We start from the raw sequence: 22,688 nt of genomic DNA on the forward strand, positions 1-22,688 counted from the left end.
ACAGAGACATAGACAAACTGAGACGTAGACCAGGTGAAGATGGAAGCAGCAACTGAAGTAATGCACCTACAAGCCAAAGAAAGCCAAGGATTGCCAAGAGATACCAGATGCTAGAAAGGGACAAGGAAGGCTTCTTCCCACCAGCCTTTAAAAGGAGTGTGGCCGTGATGACACTCTGGCCTCCAAAACAGTGAACAAAGAAGCTGTTGTTTTAAGTACGTATTTTGTGGCAATTTGTTATGGTAGCCCTTTGAAACTAATGCATGGAGCTACTAGAAAACGTTAAATTACCTATGTGGCTCGCAGCACATTCCTGTCTTCACTATGAGCCTTAATAGTTTAAGCATAAAATAGTCTCAGTATCCCAAAATGGTAAAAGATATGCCCCACTGAGATAGTTGGGGGTCCCTTGAGTTTTGCTCATTTGTGTTAGAATTTCTTTTGCAGAATATGAAAAGCACTTCCTGTACTTATACATGCCCATGAACACCTAGCAACCCAAGTACACAAAATGTGTGTGGGACTCATCACAAATCTGCTAAAGAGCCCAAGTAAGTCCTTTAAAAAACAGCCAATGCCATTCTCCTGACTGCCAACAAAGCATTTTCTGCCACGTGGTCTGAGCTACTGCTACCATGCCCTCTATTTCAGCCTTCATCTCCCCTCCCATGTGTTCCAGCAGAGTCACTGCTCTTTGAGATAAGAGGTCTCCCTTCAAAACACCTTTCCCATATCTCTCAGTAATTAGGCATGACAGCTGCTGTCTAGGCGAACTCCTAAGGGGCTTAGGCTTGCTGAAGGACAACCTTTTAGGGAGTGCACTGCCAAGCTAATTACTGCAGCAACTAGCAACCTGGGCACAAGGAGGGGACAGCAGCCCAGATGATGTCATCTCCCCCAAGAGCAAGTCTTTGCAGAAGTGACAGAATCAAGAAGGAAGAAAAGGCCACAGCACTACTCTCTGTAAGCCTGGGATAAAAATGTCTTTGTCCCAACAGGACCCAGGGATAGAGACAAACTGAATCTAACAGATTTTCTTCCAATATGCAAAAGCCAGGATTGATAGTTAGAAGGGAACCAAGCTCAGTAAACAAGTGTTCACAGCCCAGATTACAGACAGAGAAGGGGAGCGGGAGGCTGGAGGTTCACTCAGTGTTAATATGTGAAATGGGTGTGTCACTATTGGGTGACATCCAGGGAAAGAGGAGAGAGCCATACTGGCCAGCAGGATTCTGTCACACCTAAAATACGGGAAAATAATGTTTGCTGAAAAACTTAAGTCAATGTCAGGAGTGTCCCACAACAAGAAAATCAGTGACGTAAAATCATGAATCCAACATTGACTAACACCTACCTTGAGAAAAGTATCTGAGTAAGTACAAAGAAGGGATGAATTACTCCCACTACCCATACAGGCAAAGCCAAGGCTCTAGGTGTTTGAGGCTACCCAGTCCACCTTGCAGCATAGAGCATGTCCAGGCAAGTAACTGGCCGGGAGGTGCTCACTCTACTTAACTAAGTGTTAAGTTGGACAAACGCAGAATGCTTAAAAATCAAGAACCAAATCCATAACTGCACAACCACTAGGACATCTATGATCAAAAGCCAAACAAAAAATTACCAAAGATGTGAAAAAGGGAATCCTCATACACTGTTGGTGGGTATATAAAACACTGGAAAACAGTTGACCCTGCCCTTCCTTCCTTCCTCCTTTCCTCCCTCTCTCTTCCACTTTCTTTTTTTTGGCTGCACTAGGGTTTGAACTCAGGGCCTCACACTTGCGAGGCAGGCACTCTTACCACTTGAGCCACTCTACCAGTCCTCTCTTTCACTTTCTATCTCTTCCTTTCTTCTCTCCTTCCCTTCCTTCTTTCATTTCTTCCTTGTTTTCTTTCTCCCTTCCTTTCTTTCCCCATTTCTCCCTCCCTCTCTCCATCTCTTTCTCTTTCTGTCCCTTCCTCCCTTCCTTCCTTCCTTCCTTCTGCCCACCCTCCTTCCCTTTCCTTCCTTTCTTTTTCATTTCGTTTCTTTCACACAAGGTCTCCCTATGTAGCCCAGCTGGCCTGGGAATCAAGATCCTCCTGCCTCGGTGATATTTTCTTAAAAAATTAAACATAGCCAGGCACTGGTAGCTCACGCCTGTAATCCTAGCTATTTAGGAGGCAAAGATCAGGTGGATCACAGTTCAAAGTCAGCATGGGCAAATAGTTTACAAGACCCTATATCAAAAAAACCCATCACTAAAAAGGGCTGGTGGAGTGGCTCAAGGTGTAGGCCTGAGTTCAAACCCCAGTACCACAAAAAAAAAAAAAAAAAAAAAAGTTAAACACAGGCCAATGAACTAGAATAAAGAGCTCCAAAATGATTTTTGACAAGGATGCTAAAACCATTCAGTGAGGAAAGGATAGTCTTTTCAACAAATTGTGGAGGAAAAACAATGTCTACATGCAAAAGAATAAAAATTAACTCAAAATAAAATCAAATCACTCATCCTAAAAATTAAAGCTATAAACCTCTTAGAAGAGAACACAGGGGAAAAGCTACATGACACTGAATTTGACAATAATATCATAGATCTGTCACCAGATCTGGGTGTGGGGGTGAACTCCTGTAATCCCAGCACTCCTGAGGTTAAAGCAGAAAGAGTGCCAGTTCAAAACCATCTTTGGCTATATATAGAAAGACTGCTTCAAAGGTGGGGAGAAAAATACAAAAGAAAATATATTGAAATGTATGAAAAATTTAAAATTCTACGTACAGAAGAACATCGTAGTGTTGCCCAGGTAATCCACATAACAGAAAAAATATTTGCAGATCATATATTTGATAAGGAATTAATATCCAGAATGTATAAAGAACTTGTACAACTTAACAACAAAAACAAATGACCCAATTAAGAAACAGGTACCACAAAAAAAGGAAAGGGGGGAAGATATAAAAATTGCTAACACGAAAACTATAGGGCACAGCATCGTTGATCATCATGGAAATGCAAATGATGAGCACAGTGAGATTCTACCTCTCCCCTACTAGCATGATTACAAGAAGAAAAACAGAAAATAACTGTTGGCAAGGATACAGAGAAACTGGAAGCCTTGTGTGTTGCAGGTGGGAATTTTGTAAAATGGTGCAGCTGCTGTGGAGAACAGAATGGCAGTTCCTCAAAATGGAATTACCATGCAATCCAGGAATTCCAGTACTGGTCAATACCCACAAGAATTAAAGCAGGTGGGCTTCAGGTGTAGCTCAGTAGTATGGCACTTGCCTAGCATGTACACGGTTCAAGCCTCAGCAATGAAAAAAAAAAGTTACAGCAGGACATAGAAAAGATGTTTGTCCACAGGCTCAAACAGTACAATAGCAGAAAGACACATGCATGGATTAATAAAACATGGTATACACATACCATGAAATACTATTTGAAAAAACAGACATTATTTAACCTTTCTTTTCCTTTCTTTTTAAGAAAGGAAATTCTGACACATGCCACAACATGAAACTTGAGGGTATCACGCTAAGTAAAATAAGCCAGTCACAAGAGGACAAACATCACATAACTCCACTTATATGAGGTGCCTACAGTAGGCAAATTCTTAATAGTGGTTGTGAGGGGTTGGAAGAGTTGAATTTCTCTGTCACCGAACTATATACTTAAAAATGATCCAGATGGTCAATTTTAAGTCACACGTATTTACCACAAGTTATAAAAGTAACAAGTTTTAAGTTAATCATAAATTTATCTACTCAAGAGAAACAAAAATATACACCCACACAAAGACCTGCACACATATGTCTCAGCAACAAAGTTGGAAAGAACCAAAATGTCCACCAACTTGTTAATGCATAAACACAAAGTGACATATTCATATAATGGAATATTACTTGGCAATAAAAAAGAATGAAGTACTAGTAAAATGTGGGTGAATCTCAAACACATTATTCTCATAAAGCCATAAAAACATCATAGTGTTACCCAGATGATATGTTATCACATACCATATGATTCCATTTACATGAGTACCCAGAAAGGCAAACAGAGGAGACAGAAAGTAGGGCTGGAGGGGTAGGAACAATGCTGACTATAAATAAACACCAAGATCTTTTCAGGTGAAACCAAAGAGTAGGTTGTGCTGATGATCATATAACTCGATCACCTTCCTAAAAATTATACCTCAATAAACAGGTGTGGTAGGGTGTGGTAGGGTGCCTGTCTAACAAGGTTAAGGCTCTGAGTTCAAACAGCTTGGTGGGGTGGTACACACCTGCAATCCCAGCACTCAGGAGGCTGAGGCAGGAGAAACTGAGTTCAAGGCCAGCCTGGGCTACCTAATGAATTAGAGGTTAGGTGGACTACATAAAGAGACCCTGTCTCTAAAAACCACAAAATAAAAATACAATAAATGGAAAGGCAAGAATTACCAGTAACAAAATTTCACTTCAAAACTTGGTTTGTGGGCTGGAAGTGTGGCTCAAGAGGTAGACCACCTGCTTTGTAAGTGAGAAGCCCTGAGTACAAACCCCAGTCCCACCAAAAAAAAATTGGTTTGCAAAATTTCCTCAAAATGTATCCCAGAATTGTGGCTTTTCTCCTCACAAATTAAGGAGCTACTACTTAAAAAAACTACTACTTAACAAGCAACTACTAAAGAAGAAAAAATAAGACCAACACATAAGGGCTCTGCCCAAAACTCCATCCTTTTCTGACCTAAAAAAGCAAAAGCTACATTGGTACACCTCTCATGTCAGAATTGTCTGGGTTGAAATTAAGTCAATGATAGGAAGAAGTCATTAAAGTAGGTTGCCCTGTTTTCAAAATTAGTGGTGAGTTTGAAACAATTAAACCTTGCTGCTAATTATAAAGACCAGAAGTGCTAGTTAGTGTTCACTGTGTGCTCTCCTTCTAAATGCCTCTGACTTGCTCACATCCAACATTCTCATCCTGTCACACATTAGAATCTCAAATGAATTTCTGTTTAGAAAATGTACTTCTCTCTTTGAATTGCAGTATAAAAACCATGACACAGGCTGGGTGCCAGTGGCTCATGCCTGTAATCTTAGCTACTCAGGAGGAAGAGATCAGGAGAACCATGGTTCATTCAAAGCCAGCCCGGCAAATAGTTCCCAAGACCCTACCTCAAAAATACCAAGCATAAAACAAGGCTGGCAAAATGGCTCAAGTGATAGAATGCCTGCCTAGCAAGTTTAAGGCTCTGAGATCAAACGCCATCAAAACCCAGTTAAAAAAAAAAAAAAAAAAAAAACATGAACAGCCCCAGGACAGTGGGGGAAGAAGGCTTTCTGGAAACAGAGTGAGGCTGGGGATGAGGGAGGATTGTGGGGAAAGCATTGGAATTTTTATGTAGTGCCACTGTGATTTTTCCTCTTATACTATGTTACATGTATTATTTTGAAAAAGACCTTTTAATCCCATTTTAAAACAATAACTCTATGCAGGTACAATTGAGGCAAAAGTTCTCTCTGTTGGAAGTGAGTGTTTTAAAATAAAGACACTGATGTAATTTGGAGCACAGCTTCTAAAACTTTAACATGCTCAGGAATTACCTGGAAGTCTGGGAATGTCCCTAGGTCTGTGGTGGAACCTCGGATTCTGTATCTCTAACAGGTTCCCTGATGAGGACCAGTCTTGGAGTAGCAAAGTTTGAAAGGACACAGTCACCTGAAGGGGTGGACCCCACTCCCAGCTCTCAGGATTAACTTTAGCTTTTCATATATGCAGATTAAGTGTAAATAGGTAAGTAATCCTTTCTGGGACTTTTCACTCTTTTTCTTCACAGTGTGACAATCCTTACAGTTCACACAGCTGTACACAGAAGGCCAGGAAACTATCATAAAGCTATGACTTAAAACTGGGATTGTTTAAATATGGGAATTGTGGCACTAGTTAAAAAAAAAAGAGAGAGGGCTGGCGGAGCAGCTCAAGTAATAGAGCACCAGCCTCCCAAGCACGTGAGGCCCTAAGTTCAAACCCCAGTACTGCCAAAATTTTGGAAACAGAACTGGAAGGGAAGAGAAATCACCAGTAAGGGAGTAAATCATTAGCAGTAACATCTCTGAAGACCTTAATTAATGGTGCCATTTTGATCTGGAAAGCCACAAAAAAAACCACAAAAACAAATATTGAAAGATACAGAAGAATGGAAACCATATCATAAGAAAATGACCCAGGGCCAAACAACCCAGGTATAAACACCTCATTCAAATGTTTCTCTCTCCTTGGCCACTCCAACATTAATCAACAGAAAAATCTTTGGGGCTGGAGGTGTAGCTTAGTGGTGGAGTCCTTGCCTAGCACATGTAAAGCCCTGGACTCCATCCCCCAGCATCACACTAAAAAGAGAGAGAAAAAAAAAAACCTTGGTGACACCCCTGTCTAGAAGTCCTTGTGCCTATGCTGCAGCTGAAATAAGAACTCCCTGCCTTTGCTAAATAATTAGATCTGCCTGAGTCAGAGGCCTGAACCCTCAAGGCAGTGTCTCAGGTACTAGAGTGACTTGAGTACCTATCAAAAGCTGAAAAGTTGACCAGAACCTTCATCACATCTGAGATACCGCTACAGGGCCACCTAAGCACTACCCCTCAAGAAGAGGTCCTGAGTCTACACTGGTGCGCTGGAACATTAAATCCAAGACACAGTGTAGCCCAGGCTGGCCTTAAACTTATGATTCTCCTGCCTCAGACTCCCAAGTAGATTTCTTTTAATTTTATACACACATACACACACATTCCCAGACTTTATCTGAACTGGCCAACTCAGCCAGTTCAGTCTTCCACCCAGTGGAAGTACTTACCAAGCTGCACTGTTGGCAATGAGCAGCTCAGACAACCAACTGACTGACAGAATGTTAGCTCTGTCTGTTGGTTTGGCACCCAGTCAACTGGGATGAGGAAATTAATACCTTACTTGTGGTTTCTTTGGACAGCTCACGTTCTCATGGTATCAGTCATTATCTGGGCTGATGACTCTCAAGTCCTCATAACCAGCCCAACCTGAAAAGCAGAACTTCCAGCCCACATTCCCACCTGCCTACACTGCCCAGAAGTTCTACACTAAGGCTTGCCCTCAGCTCCAACACCCCACTTCATGGCATTACCCTTCTCCCACCTATCCAGGCTCAATACAACTGCATTCAGTGCCTTGCAAGGCCATCTCATTCCTCTTCCAAAGAATCTCAGATTTATACCTTCTCCATTCTCACAGCCAGGGCCCTCCTTCAGACCCTATCTGCAGTTAGAAGAAACACTTTCCTCTCCCAATACTTGCTTGCACTCCTAACCCACCATCTAATAGCATTCTACTCAAAATCTCACTTCCAGGACAATGTAAGCAGGTTCTTTTCAAGATAACTGCAGTCAAAATCATCTTATTTCCCTCCCAACAACCCTGTAGGACAAGAAATTCAATGCTTTGAGAAGGGTGTGGCTGACCTGAATTCACCTAACCTGCCAAAGAAAAGAGCAAGGAGCCAAGATGAATACCTAGAACTCCTCTCTGGAACTCTAAAATATCTTGTGCCTCCTACTCTCCCATTTCTTTTTTTTGGTGGTGCTAAGGATCAAACCCAAGGCCTTTCAGGAGCTACATTCCCAGTCTTCCTCCTACTTCTTAAAAGGCAAAGACACTATTATCAAATGGATTCTGTTCCAAAATTTCTACCATTTTAAAACCTTCAATCAACTTGATTCCCCACCCCAACTCAGTAGATCCTATTTTCCACTATTTTTCTTTGTTTTCCTCTAATTTGGCCAGTCTCTTTTTAAGATCAACAATAACTTTTCTGGTGGTATTGGGGTTTGAATTCAAGGCCTTCAAGTGCTGTACCTTGAGCCATACCTCCAGCCGTTTTTGCTTTAAATAGTTTTTCAGATAAGAGTCTCAAACAGAGATCCTCCTGCTGATGCCTCCTGTGTAGTTGGGATCACAGGCATGTACCATGCCTGGGCCTCAATAATTATTATTGAGCAATGTTTTAACTATGATAGTAGCTCATATTTACTGAACATTTCAAATGTTCCAGATTCTATACCAAACTGCTAAAATGCAGTATCTCATTTTATCAACAGTACAACCTTCACTATTAACAGACATACCTGGTGTAGCCACCCCAGAAAAGCACTGTTCATTCTCACCCACCCCAAACCTGCTGCTCTACTGGCCTTCTCCATCTCAGTAAATAGAGCTACCATCCTTTCAATTACTCAGGGCAACAATGTGAAGATTTCCATAATTTCTGTCTTTTCCTTACTCCCTCCCCTCATGACAATTATCATTGCCTCTCCCCCAAAATAGAGCCCAAACTGTCTACTTCTCACTTCTTCCACTTCTACCACCCTGGTGCAAGACGCCGTCTACATGTTCAAGACAATAACTTCCAGGAGCGACCGGCTTCCGGGCTCCGCTGTGCTTCTCTAGCTGTAGCCTTTCCTTTCTCTCTGATAAATCCTACTTTATAAAAAAATAAAAAATAAAAAAACTTCCAGTAACTTCTTTTTCTCCTTCCTTTCATTCCCTTTTTCCCCTCCTTCCTTACTGTTACCACGGTGGTACCTGGCACCATTTTTCATTAGCTTCCCAATCATTACCTACAAAGAAAACCTTCTAGTGTAACATCATTAAAAAACAGTTCTTGGCAGCCAAATGCCAGTGGCTCACACCTGTAATCCTAACTGCTCAGGAGGGGAAGATCAGGAGGATCGAAGTTCAAATCCAGAAAGACCAAGTAGTTCTCAAGACCCTATCTCAAAAATACCCAACACAAAAGAGGACTGGTAGAGTGGCTCAAGTGGTAGAGCACCTACCTAACAAGCATGAGACTCTGAGTTCAAACCCCAGTACCACCAAAAAAACCAGCTCTGACGAAAGCAGTCACAACTACATACCATAAAGCAGGTAAAAGAGATTTACATTTACAGAAATATGAAACAATACTGTCCTCCGGGCCCTCTTTTCTACTCTTTCCCTCATACACTTTCATCTCAGAGCAACCAGAGGAGTTGCTTTAAATGCAAATCTAATTTGAACCCATTGAAAGTAGCCACAATGTCCACAAGGGATAAAGGGTATACAAACTGTGGCTGTTCACACAGTGGCCACTGCTAATGCATGCTTTATGACATGGATGAATCTCAAAAAAAAATCCTCCACTGAATGAGAGAACAGCATGTTCTTTCATTTAGATCCATTTCCATGAAATTCTGAAATGGCAAAGCTAACCTACAGTGACACAAGTCAGATCAGTGGTGGCTTCTAAGGGACAGAAATTTGAAAGGCAAGGAAGGAGCAGGAGGGAATTTGCTAGGGTGAGAGAAATGTTCTGGGTCTAAACATGTATCTGTCAAAACTGATCAACTGCTGGGCACAGGTGGCTCCCACCTGTAATCCTAGCTACTCAGGAGGCAGAGACTAGGAGGATGGTGGTTCGAAGCTAGCCTGGGCAAATAGTTGGAGAGACCCTACCTCGAAAACACCCAACACAAAAAAGAACTGGAGGAGTGACTAAAGTGATACAGAGCCTCCCTAGCAAGCATGAGGCCCTGAGTTCACTGCCAAAAAAACAAACAACTAATAAACAAACAAACAAAAAAAAGTGATCAACTAAAGATCTCCACATTTCACTGTGTGAAGATTATACTTCAAGGCTCTGCCCCAAATTCATCTCCTCCATCTCAAATCCTGTCCTCACCACTCTTGCCCACTTCCACCTAGCCACATGGGTCTCCTGACAGCCCTTGACCAGGCCAAGGCATTTCTGGCCTCAGGGTCTTTGCTGTGGGTTATTATTCAGACCTCACCCTTGTCCCACCTGCAGAGGCCTTTCTGGACACAAGTCTCAAAAAACCTCCCCAGGCACTCTCATTAACTTCTCTGTTTGCATTCTCTGTGTGGCACTCGCCACATTCTGTTATTTTCTTATTTACTGCCTGCTTCTGCTACCAGAAAGCAAGTTCTGCAAGAGTATGGACCCATCTGTCACTACATCTCCCGCATCAAACTCAATGCCTGGCACGTTAAATAACGATTTGTTGAATGAACAGAAAAGATGACATTGTCACTATCTCCAATTTACAGCTATGAAAACTGAATCTGGAAAAGGGGAAGGAACCTCCCCAAGATCACACAGTTAGAAAGCAACACAGTAGAATCCCAACCTTGGCCCATGTTCTAAACCATCCTGAGGTCCACTCCCTCCACCTGAGCTGGATTGGGCCTCTCTCCTGCAGTTCCACCTGCCCCTGGCTCTCGATGTTTTCTCTCTGCATGAATCTTACACTTGCTGATTCACTTTAATTTTTCTTTCTTCCATAGCTGTTTCCCCAGCAAGACATGGGGCTTCTTGTGGCTTTCGCCACCTTTTGCACATGTAGCACAGAGCTGGGCCTAGGCACCTAAACAATATGTGTTCCCTTGAAGGTGAGATGACTCAGGTAGTCCAGTGGGTATGTGCAAATCCTAGGTTACATGACTCATTTCGCTATTTCCAAGTACACTGACCTTGGCTTCCTTGGCATTCTGCCATCCAGTTTCAACACTAGCTTGTTAAAGCTGATGCAAATTAGCACTGCCACTGTCAGTCACTGTGATATTACTCAGGTCTGTCCCTGTTCTTCTGGAATCTCCTGCATACCATGCAAGCCTCCCAGAAGGCAGCCAAAGCATGCAATGAATGGGGACTGATTAGATGTTGTGGAATTTAATAGATGCACCCCACATATCTTGCCCTGAGGTCACTGCAGAGATTACACTAAACCTCCTCCTGAGATTAGGTGGTGTATCATTCCAAGTGGATCATTAGTGACATTATTCACACACTTTCCCAAAATAAATGTATTCATCTCCTGATTAAAAAATAATAAGCCAGGCACCGGTGGCTCATGCCTATAACTCAAGTTACTTGGGAGGCTGAGATGGAGAGGATCACAGTTTGAGATTAACCTGGGCAAACAGTTCATGAGACCCCCCATCTCCAAAATAACCAAAGTACACTGGAGGTGTGGCACAAATGACAGAGTGCCTGTTTTGCAAGTGCAAAGCCCCAAGTTGAAACCTGAGTCCTACCAAACAAATACAAAGATCTGCCATGAGGTCAAGTGTGGTAGTGCGCATGTATAGTCCTATCACTCAGGAGGATCTTGGAAGATCTCAAGTTAAAAAAAAAAAAAGCCTGCCATGAGCTAAGAGACCTGCATTTCATTTGAGTACAGACAGATGTTCCAGTCCCAGCCAACAGCTCCTCTGCATGGCTACTTATTAAACCTCCCCAAGCCTCAGATTCCTCATCTTTAAAATGGGATTTCCACCAGGCGTTGGTGGCTCATGCCTGTAATCCTAGCTACTCAGGAGGCAGAGATCAGGTGATCACAGTTTGAAACCAGCCCAGGCAAATAGTTAGAGAGACCTTATTGGGGGGGGAGGGAACTCATCATTTAAAAAAGCTGGTAGAGTGGCTCAAGAGATAAGAGTGCCTGCATAGCCAGAGTGAGGCCCTAAGTTCAAATCCCATGCTGCCAAAACAGAAGTATAGAGTGATGGATGGAGAGCTACTATTTTAGATGAGGGCAGGTGAGGGAAGTAAGAAAATCTTCCCTGGCATTTGAGAACAGACCAGGAATATTTGAGAATAAGACACAGAACAGAAAAGTGTGCAAAACAGAAGGTAATCGCAGGGACAACTTGATGCCAGACATGAAAGTGACTCAAAATATAAAGGATTTGACTCTATTTCCATTATAACTGAGTAAGAAGTCTACACGGGAGCAACCCAAGCAGAACTCTTCTAAAGCAGCCCATGAAATCAAAATGTTAATTAACTAAGTAACAGCAATAGGTATAACATCCCATAAGTGTGTAAGAAAATTCAATGACAAAAATCCCATGTGGTTAAATATAGCAGTTACAGAAAAGATTGATGTATACATTAAATCATAAATCATCTTACATTCAATACTAGCTTTCAGTGGTGTAGTTGTTATGAAAAAACTGTGAGGTGCTGTATGATAATCTGTGCTTCTCTCCGCCATCCCTGGGGGAAAATGGCATTAAAAGTGACCTCAGCATGAGCTCTGGATAATGTAGGGACAGAGGTTCGCTTTCCAACATCTCCATCTACTAGGCCAATGCCCCAGACATGCCATCACCAGTTTCTGTACTGGATTCTAGCCAGCATTCCTCAAAAGCTACCATCATTCCCAACACTGTAGTTCTCCACAGCTTGTGGAACACAATGTGTAATGATTCTAGTCATCTTCCAGAATCCAGGCAGTGACAGCAGGACTTCACGTGACATTTACCATTTAAGGACTCACCACCACAGACTCCAGGGAAAAGGAACTGTGCAGCTGCACATTCCGCCAGCTGTGACATCATCAGCCCGACGGACCCCCACCTCCCAACCACGGCCTCCCTATCATCCGTTCCCATCTACAACTACCGGGCCAAGCACACCTTGATGTCTTGTCTACATTCCTGCCTTCTAGGGTCTTCCCAACACAACAGAGTATCAAACTCCCCTTCTTTCTTACCAAAGACTTTATGAAAATCCATTCTATGAAAGCTGTCCACATCCATTGATTTTCATCCTGAAAATAGCTGGTAATTTTTAACTCGTCTTGTAATTTGGAAACATGTGTCTTTACAGACTAGTGCTACGCACAACATGGATGCATCTCACAGACATGATGTTGAAAGAAACCAGACACAATGTGTTCATGCCATATGATTCCACTTATGTGAAGTTTAAGAACAGACAAAAGGAATCTCTGGTAATAGAAGCAAGATATAAGGGTTACCAGGAGTGGAGAGGGGACACGAGGGAACTCTGGAAAAGTCCTACACTTTATCTGGGGAGCAGCTGCACAGACGTACACATACTTAAGAATTACTTCTGCTATTAACCTATGATTTGAACATTCTATTGTATGTATAATAAACTTCAATGTTTGTTTGTTTTTTTTTAATTACTTTCCTTTTGATTGTACTGAAACAGTGCTAAGCGTAGTTTTATGCAGAGCTGTTTGGGGACCTTTAAAGTTTGGAGACAGTCCATTTCTTACCTTCCTGACACATTTGGCACCTCTTTCAGCCTGAATAGGAATCCCTTTCATCTTCTCTCAACTGGGAATTCTACTGGGATAGCACCACAGTCATCGGTCTTGACTGTCACCTTTAAGACAATCAAGACCATGAATATGTCTGTCCAGGCCAGTAATAAAGAATGCTTACTTTGTTTACTTTATGGCCTGCACAGTAAGTATCAAGGGACTAGGGAAGCCTTTGAACACACCTCTCAACAGGAGGACAATAAGTGTCAAATGTGATCAGAATGCCTCAAACAAATGAAACCCTCCCCGGAAAGCATCTGGAAGAGAGGGACCCCTGCACCCCATGAGAAAGTTTTGGAGAAGACAGACTGGTGCCCAGAAAAGGCTCTCCCTCCATGGGCAGTACTTTCTTGAGAAATTTGTAGCCTGAGGAAGTCACTTTACCTCTGTAAGTGTCACTTCCCTGCTAGTAAAATGTCCTCCCTTACCTTCCTCTTACTCAAGGTAGAAGAATCAACTGACATGTGACCCAACACTTTGGTAAAACATGAACTGCGTTTTAAGAATAAAAATAGATGTTTCTGAAATATTCCTGTACCAAGAACTTTCACAGAATTAAATCTGGCCAATATGTACAAGCAACTGAGTTTAAATCTGCAGGGTGGTTAAAACCCAAAAAAAAAAAAAAAAAAACCTTACATAGTGCTGCATCATAAATCACTGTGTGCAAGTACACACTTCCTAAAACCAAAAAGTCCTCAGCAGATTTTGCTCTGTTTTGCCCTGTAAAGTACTTTCTCAGTTACATAAAACTACAAATTGCAATCTGAAGCTTTTGCAGGCGCAGATTTCAAACTTCTCTGAAAATTTGAGAACAGAATTAAATTTGGTTATATTTCTCTCCAAATTTTTGTTTCAAACCTGCCCAGTGAAACATTTCTCTGTGTGCTTGGCTCCACCATACTTACAGCCCTTTAAAGAAGTCATCACATATGAAACAACTGTATGCTATAGGTTTATGTAGCTAAAGACTACTTCCCTCAGAAAATATTTTTCTAATTTGGTTTTGGTTTGCAAACCAACAATCAATTGATATAAAATATCAAGGTAAAAAGTTAGTAACAAGGGACTGGGAATATAGTTCAGTGGTAGGAGGGCTTGTCTAGTTTGTGCAAGGTCCTGGGTTCCACCCACAGCACTGCTAAAAGAAAAGAGAGGAGAGGGAGGGACAGAGGGACAGAGGGAGGAAGGAAGGAAGGAAGGAAATTGGCAGGAAGAAACTTTTAGAGGGAATGAAAGTTACACAGTTTGATTATAATGACAGATACAAAACTATATATTTACTCAAGGCACTGCAGACATACAGTTGGTGAATTTTATGATCTATAAATTATACCACAATAAAGCTATTTTAAAAATAGACCCATGATTCACAAAGTGAGATTTTTCAGGTTTCAAGTGATATTCAAATATGAGAAGCATTCATTTTTTCCTATCCTGCAAAGGCATTGATGATACAATTTTCTTCCAAAGCAGAGTTTCTCAATTTTTGTACTATTGACATTTTGGACCAGGTAACTCCTTGTTCTGGGAAGCTGTCTTCCTGTGCATTATGAAGTGTCTAACAACATCCCTTTACCCTCTCTCCTCCCGAATGCAATGACAGAAAATGTCTGCAGACACGGTCAAATGTCCCAGGGGACCAAGTAGCTTCTGGATGAGAAGATTCTCTGCTTTACAAGCTGACAGTTGAAAAAGAAAGTTGCTCTCACCAGCAGGAGGGGGAAGGGGGTCAGGAGAGGGTGGTGAGGGGTTGAATGTGATCAGAGTTCACTACATACATGTATGAAAATGTGACAATGAAACCATTAATGGGCTAGGGGCATGGCTCAATAGGTAGAATGCTGCCCTGCATGTGCAAGGCCCTGGGTTCAATCCCCAGCAAAGAGGGAGAAGAGGAGAAGAGGATGGGGAGGGGAAGGGAGGAGAGGACAAGGGAGGGGAGGGGAGAGGAGGGAAGGACAAGGGAGGGGAGGGGAGAGGAGGAGAGGACAGGGGAGGGGAGGGGAAGGGAGGAGGGGGAGGGCAGAGGAGGGGAGGAGAGGAGAGGAAAGGAGGGATCCATCATTTTGTACAATTAGTACACAATGAAAAGGAATGTTGCTCTCAAGTGACTCCTAAACACAAACACATGCATGGGGCTTTCACCAACGGGTAGGTTTGTTCTTGTCACATGCACTAGCCTGCTCCCAAATGAGGACAGTTTTTCCTTTGATGGTAGCACCTGTGCCTCCACTCTCTTCACATTCTATATTGTGTTACTTTTGGGTTATAAACCATTATTTCTTAAATGAAGACTAACTTTTTGTCCTGTGCCCCTGTGACTTTCTACATGTAGCTAGCACTCAGCCCATAATCTACCCAACAGGTGCTCCATAAATGCTTTGTGATCCCCGATCATTATAAATGAATAAAAACCACCTGGCAATTGAGTTTAGCCACCATTAACCCTGCTGCTTATGTTCTAGAAACTTTGTGGACTTTTTGTCTCTTAATGTCAGGGCTGAAGTTATAGTAACCATTTTATACAATCAGTAATGAGGTTCACAAAATCACACAAGTGACAGGGCTGAGGTTCAAGACTCAGTCCTATGTTTTCTTAACTTCCCTACCCTGAGCTGTGAGAACTTACCATGGGCCAGCAGTGTGCTGGGGCCCTAGATAGCCCTTTTTTTGTGTGTGTGCAATATTGGGGCTTGAACTCAGGGCCTTGCTCTTGCTAGGCAGGTGCTCTTCCACTTGAACTATCTGCCAACTATTTTTTGTATTGAGTTTTTTTGAGATAGGGTCTCAAGAACTATTTGCCTGGGCTGGCTTCAGATCTTGACCCTTCTGATCTCTGCCTCTTGAGTAGCTAGGATTACAGGTGTGAGCCGCCATTGCCTGGCAAGGTGGCTCATTTTAAATCCTCAGCTTATGCCATGAGTGGGGAAGAATTATTCCTACAAGGAATGGAGACATGGAACTACATCAAGGAAATGGAGGCAGAGGTGAAGTCCTTGCCCACGGTCACACAGCTGGACATCCTAAAATTTGAACTCACTAGTCTTAACTCTGAAATGCACATTTCCAAACACTAAGACCTACCACCTCCCCTCACATGTAAATGGCCACACTTGGAAGGGTCAGTCAGTGGGTTTTGGATTTAAGTTAGTAGATAAGTTACATTTAATTCAAGATTTGGGTTTGGGCTATTCATACTTTCACTTGAGGTGAATGTATCATCTCACCATCTCAAGGGATACCTAGAAATGCCCTACATGAAAAACCTCCTTCCAACTAAAATTCTGCAGTGACTATCCTAACAGCTAATCATCCTCTCTTCTCTAGTTCATTCCCTTAGTCATCGGCCACAACACACAGAATCTGCTCAGTGGGTCTGAACATGTCAGTCAACCATACTGTAGTGCACACCTGTCTGTAATCCCAATACTTGGGAGGCTGAGGCAGGACAATCACGTAGCCCAACCAGGCTACACAGCAAGACACTCTCTCAAAACAACAATGACAAAAAAAAAAAAAAAAAGAGTATCACGCAATTATAAATCACAAAGTCTCCAGCAAGGGTTTAGGTAATTTCTAATGAGAAGGCTAGACAGGGAGGTAAAGAAAAATCAAGGAATCTGAGATCTGTAGGAAGAGTTGAGATTTAATTTTAGTTTTTAGCTTTTCTTTTTTAAATTTGGGAGGGTTATTTTTGTTTTGTCCACTTTTTTCAGCGTTTTCTTGTACATTGAACCCCTGGTATTTTTTTTTTTCCAGCACTGCTATACCACTGACCTACCTCCCCAGCCCCAGGTAAGTTAATTTTAAAGTGCCCAGAGACGAGCCAAGTGAATAACATGTGCAAAGGTCCTGAGGTGGAAGAGGTTGCTGCACCAGAAGGCCTAAAAATGGGCCAAAGAAAGCAGGCCCCTATGAAGGGCTTTGTGGACCCAGGTAAAAGGAGCAAAAAGACCTGAAGTAGGGGCACAACAGGTCAAATCTACATTCTTACCATCACTCTGGCTGTGTCACAAACACACAAAGTGACTCTGACGAAACCTCAGCCAGGACATAGTTCAAAGAACTCAATCTTGGATCTTGCAAAACAAGCTTTTTTTCTTTCGTTCCTTTTTTTTTGCAGTACCATAATTTGAACTCAGGGCCTATTCCCTTGAACCACTCCATTAGCCCTTTTTTGGGATGGGTTTTTTCGGGGGATGGCCTTTCGGAACTAATCTCTTGTGGCTAGAATTACAGGTGTGAGTTACGGGCGCCCAGCCGCTTTCTTTCTTTCTTTTTTTTTTTTAAATGTACTTATTATTTTAATTTTTATTTTGTCTTTTCTCTGGAGCACAAGGTCCACTCTGGCTGTGAACTAGCTCCCCTATTTTTTCCTTTTTGTCTGTGAAGTTTAAAAGCCAGACCTTTGATCCAGCTTAGGACCTGTTTTTCTGTCAAAAGACCCCAGAAACTACCTCATATCTTTCCAGGTCCCACCTCTTTAACCTCTCTACTTTCTCAACCTGCCAAGAGGCCTGTGGCAAAGATAGAGCAATTTGTCTGCTCTTTGAAACTGGCTCATCTCAAGTGCAGAGACAAGCTGAGAAGGAACAGATTCCCCTCTCACGGCCTTATCAGACCCAGTCAAGCCCATTTTTTTAAAAATCTAAGAGAATGTTACTGACAGTTAAGGGTCCTGGTTTCTCTAGTGCCCACCTGGCCACATACACCCTTCCCCCACCCCAGTGGCCCCAGGCAGTGGAGGCCTGGCTTGGGTTGGCCCAGCTCCAAGTTTTCAGAGCTGCTTTCGGTTTCTCCACTACAAGAAATTTCACCCCACCCCAGCCAGCAGTGCCAAGAGTCCTTAGCTGCCACTGACACTTCCTCCAGGAAGTCACTCTTACCATACTCCTGGCTCCAGCCTGGGAGCTGCCTTGCTTAGGGTCCCTACACCACCCCAAGAAAGTGTTTCTGGGCTTCTTTGTAATTGTCTCACTGCCTTCTCCCTAGGACCCCAACACTTGCATGCATGCAAGTACACACACACACACACACACACACACACAGTCATCTCCAGAAGGACAGATCCTGGTGTCATAGAACCAACACCTAGCACAATGCCTGGCAGCTGGCTGGGAGCGCTCAAAATATTTATTGAATAAATCAGTGACTACAAACTGGCACTTTCATAATCCCAGCACTCAGGAGGTGGAGGCAGGAGAATCATGAGTGCCAGGCCAGCCTGGGCTACACAGTGAAACCCGGTCTTAAAAAAAACAAAAACCTGTCACTTGTTTTCTTTTCCAGTGCTGGAGTTTGAACTCAGGGCCAACACCTTGAGCCACTCCATCAGTCCTTTTTTGTGATGGGTTTTTTTCAAGATAGGGGCTCACAAACTATTTGCCCCGGCTGGCTTCAAACCGTGATCCTCCTAATCTCTGCCTCTGAAGTGAGGCACGGAGGCCCAGCAAAAACCTGTCACTTTCAGAATCTCCCAGCAACAGGAAGAAAGGCCTTTCATAAGAGAGGTTTTCCTTTCCTAGACATTTTCTGAAAGTATGACCAGAAAACACTCAAGTCACAAACTTTAGAAGAGATATTACACCTCACTACTCATGGAAAAATCAAAAAGGTCAATGCAGGACATGTATACACATCGCTTCAGATACAACCAAAACTTTAGGAAACTTTTCAGCTATTACAGCAACAGCAGGCAGCAGAGAGAAGAGGTGCTGCCCATGGGGACCCAATAAACAAAGGAAAAGACAAAGCAGGAACAAAAGCACTGAGCTCACGATGGCTGCAAAATGCCAAGCCCATCAAGTCACTGAACTTGATCTTGACACCGGGCACTGCTCTCCTTCTGTCCACTGAACTCAAGGTTCTCCATTCCTCAGTCTGCACTCTTTATAACCAACTTCTGGGCTTACCCCGTCCTTATCAGGACACTCCCCTCATCGTGGACTCTGCATTAGTTCTTCGGAAATACCAAACATGTAGCATCACTGTCTCAGAGTTTTTGTAGATGAATTCTATTGACCTATTTTTAATTAATTAAGTCTATTAAAGACTAGTAATCTATTTAACGGGTCTGAACTAGGGTCTTGCTACATGGAACATACTCCGAACTAGCACAGCTCTGACTGGGAGTTTGTTAGAAAGGTAGACTCTTGGCCCCATCTGTGACCTCCTGACAGAAAATCAGCATATCAAGTAGCTCCCCAGGTGATCCTTGTGCTAAGTGAAGTGTACGAAATACTGTGCTTGGTCCTACCCATCCAGCACTATTTATTGGCAAGGATGAGGCACACAGTAGGTGCACAACCTAAACACGAGGCTATGGTGTGGGCAAAGGGTAGGCACACACATTCCACAGCCATGAAGAGTTCTATGAAATACTACAGCCAGCATCCCCAGGGAGAGATGTTAATACTCAGCACACCAAAATTCAGAAGTGCCACTGCACGGCAGGACGAAGTGAGAACCTGGGAACCTGACCCCGTTTGCAGGCAGGAGGAATACACAGGAGGTGTGTTAGTGTGCGTGAGCGTGCCTCTTCCCCGCCTCAGCCACAGGCCGCAGGAGCTGACAAGGCCAAGTCCCCGCCCCCCTCAGCTGTCACCCTGTCAAAACAAAGCCACTGCTGACAGCGCAGGGCCAGTCTGCCCGGCGGCCTCGGGCAATCCTGCCACCTCCGGAGCAAAGCTCCATATCTGGCTCTGCAGCTGGGAGCTACGGGGTGCCTAGTACAGGCACGGAGACGGGATGGCAAGAAATGTATCCTCAAACTGAGCAATGCAGGTCGCCGCGCGGGGCTGTCACCCTGCCAAAGCCTGTTTACACCCCAACCAGCTGGGACGGCGCTTTAACTAAACAAGTAATAACACCAATAATGACAGGGCTGTTACCGCACTCCGAGGCCGCCCGGCGCCACAGGACCCTCGCCTAGCCTACCCACCCCGCACGCTCCTCCCCCTTCTCTTTGCCAAAGCGCCAGAAGTCCAGGACTCTTCTCCGCCCTCACTCCTTGAACCCAGCTCCTCCCAGTGGGACCCGGAACAGGTCGATCACAGAAAGGACCGCTCGGATGCCCCTAAAAGATGTTTCCCACGCCTCAACAGTTCCGCCCGCCCAGCACAGCTCCGCTCCGGGGAAAGTGCCTCCGGCGAGCTCCTACACAGCAACAAAGCCCCAGGGTAGCGCGCGAGCTTGGACTCCTTGCAAAGGGAGAATGAAGGGCCTTGCGCCTTGGTGATCCCCCCGCCTCCCCCCTTCTTCCAACCCAACAGGACTCTTATCCGAGAAGAAGCCAATTGCGCGCGGGCGACGGCAGCACTTCCGCGGTGCAGCGGCCCCAGGAGGGAGGCGGGAGGCAGAGGTGGGGGCTGAAGGGGGAGGGGGCCAGGGTCCCCAGCGGGGCCCTGGCCCCCCAGCAGCGAGAGGTCTGCGAGCGCCCGCCTACCTTGCAGGCGGAGTACACTCCGAGTTTCTCCAGTTTCTTGGCCCGCGGAGCGGAGCGCAGCTGAGCCTTCTTCACGGCGATCCGGGCCGAGCCACCGCCTCCCGGTCCTTCGGCCGTGCCCGCCGCAGCCACAGCCGTGGCCGGCCCGCAAGCGCCCGAGCCCGCCGCGGCGGCGGCGGCGGCACACGGGGAGCCCTGCGGGGGTGCGGGCGGCAGCGCGGCGGGTGGGGGCGGCAGCGCCCCGGGCCCGGCCCCTGCCCCGCAGCCGCCCGGCCCGGCCCCTCCAGCCTCGGACATGCCGCCCCGGAGCACGGCAGGAGGCGCCGAGTGTCAGGCGCCGCGGCCGCCGCCAGGGTCTCCCCGCGGGCGCCGGGCGTCGGGAGCGCGAGACCCTCCCCCACGCCCTCCCGCCCCGCGCCCACCCCCCTCCCCGCCCCGCGCGCCCGCCCGCCCGCCCGCCCCGCGCTGCGCCGCGCGCCCCGCTCGCCCCGGCCCGGCCCGCGCGCTGACGGTGGCGGCGGTGGCTGCAGCTGCTCCCCGCCGAGGGAGAGAGAGGGAGGGAGGGAGGGGACTAGCGGCTCCGCGGCCGCCACTGCACACGCCCTCCCCCGGCTCTCCTCCCCGGGGCTCCGCTGCGCGCCCTGGCCTCGGACATGCTCCTCGGGGCGCGGGCCGCCCGGTGCCAGCTCGCAGGGTGTGTGCCGCTCCCGAGGCCCCCACCCCGGCGCCCTGCAGCCAGCGCGCGCCCGCCAGGGGGCGAGGCCGGCCTCGGGGAGTGGGTGACAGTGGCGAGGAGGGTGGGGAAGGGGGCCCGAGGCACCTGCTGGCCGCCCCCCTTGGTCCCTCCCCTTGCCGGCCCGCGATCCCGAGCTGGGGGAGGGAGGCCCTCCCAGCCGTTTGTCCTTCCACTCGGCCCCACCCTCTCCAGTCGGAGGCAACCTTCCTCCACCCTAGCGGGAGCCAGAGAAAAAATAATTTTTTTAAAGTACCCGTCCGTGCTAATCCTTTTCTTTGTTGCTAATTCACCCAAAATGAAGGCGTGCTGTTTTCTGTTTCTCTTTGTAAATACTTTGTGCCAAACTTTTCTTTAAAATTAACAGTGCTTTCTTCCAATAGCAATTTCTGGATCAAATCTGTCAAAAGAGAAAAGATTCTTAAGATTTTCTGTAATTTTTGTTTGAAAGTGCTGTTTGCTAAAAACAACGATGGATTAAAATCATTGCCCAAAACTATGCGCCGTGGGAAAAAGTTTGAATACAACAAATTTGTTAACAGCGTTCCTTTCTGGGTGGTAGGATTAAAATCTTTTTATTTTCTTTTCTATAATGTTAAATCATTTTCAAAACATCATGATAACACCATCATGTCTGTTAACCAAGAAAAAAAATTAGGCAGCATCCAGGAGAATGAATTTTGATTTGGGTTTCAAACTTAACAACAAAAAGCTCAGTGTTTTTAATCTGTCGTTGAAAACTTCTTTTCATCGTTGCTGCTGACAATAGGATGGTGGTTAGTATTATGGAAAACGAGGTTTCAGTTTTGATTGAAAATTGTGCACCGTTGGGTCGGCCTTTCTAAAGCAGGTTTTAAAAGTCCAGCAGTTTCTCAGGACCCTTAACAAAAGCCCTACTATTGCCAAGCAAGTGTCATATGTAATATGGGTCATAAAGTACATAGGAGTAGAGTGTTTGCCTTGCTGTACAGAACTGCTCCAGCCCTACTCAGAGACACCTTAAGGGTTGTGCTTTCCTTGGAAACATTTATCTTCCCATCTTATTTATTGTAGTTAATTTTCCTCTATCCTTCATTCATATTCTCTGTGATACGTAAAAAGGATTGGAAGCTGGTTGCAAGTGGCTTACACCTGTAATCCAAGCTACTTGGGAAGCTGAGATCAGGATACTTGTGGTTCAAGGACAGCCCAGGCAAATAGTTCCTGAGGACCCCTCCACCCCATCTCCAAAATAACCAGAGCAAAAATGGACTGGGGGCATGGCTCAAATGGTAGAGCACCAGCTTTGCAAGCATGAAGGCCTGAGTTCAAACCCCAGTCCCACCAAAAAAAAAGGGGGGGGAGGGTCGGGGGGGATGTCAGAAAGGTTTGTAGATCTAAATAGTGATGTTA

At 45.1% G+C, this 22,688-nt stretch overlaps 1 protein-coding gene across 1 annotated transcript in view; it reads right to left on the reverse strand.

Moving 5' to 3' along the window:
- Positions 1-20,875, reverse strand: part of Kat2b (lysine acetyltransferase 2B) — a 93,083-nt gene extending 72,208 nt beyond the window's left edge. Inside the window, exon 1 of the mRNA XM_074043829.1 lies at positions 20,564-20,875. Coding sequence (XP_073899930.1) covers positions 20,564-20,860 — 297 coding nt within the window. The 5' untranslated portion in view covers positions 20,861-20,875. The remainder of the gene's footprint in view (positions 1-20,563) is intronic.
- Positions 20,876-22,688: the final 1,813 nt, after the last annotated feature.

Source organism: Castor canadensis, chromosome 10 (assembly GCF_047511655.1).
Source record: "Castor canadensis chromosome 10, mCasCan1.hap1v2, whole genome shotgun sequence".
NCBI classification, from domain to species: domain Eukaryota; kingdom Metazoa; phylum Chordata; class Mammalia; order Rodentia; family Castoridae; genus Castor; species Castor canadensis.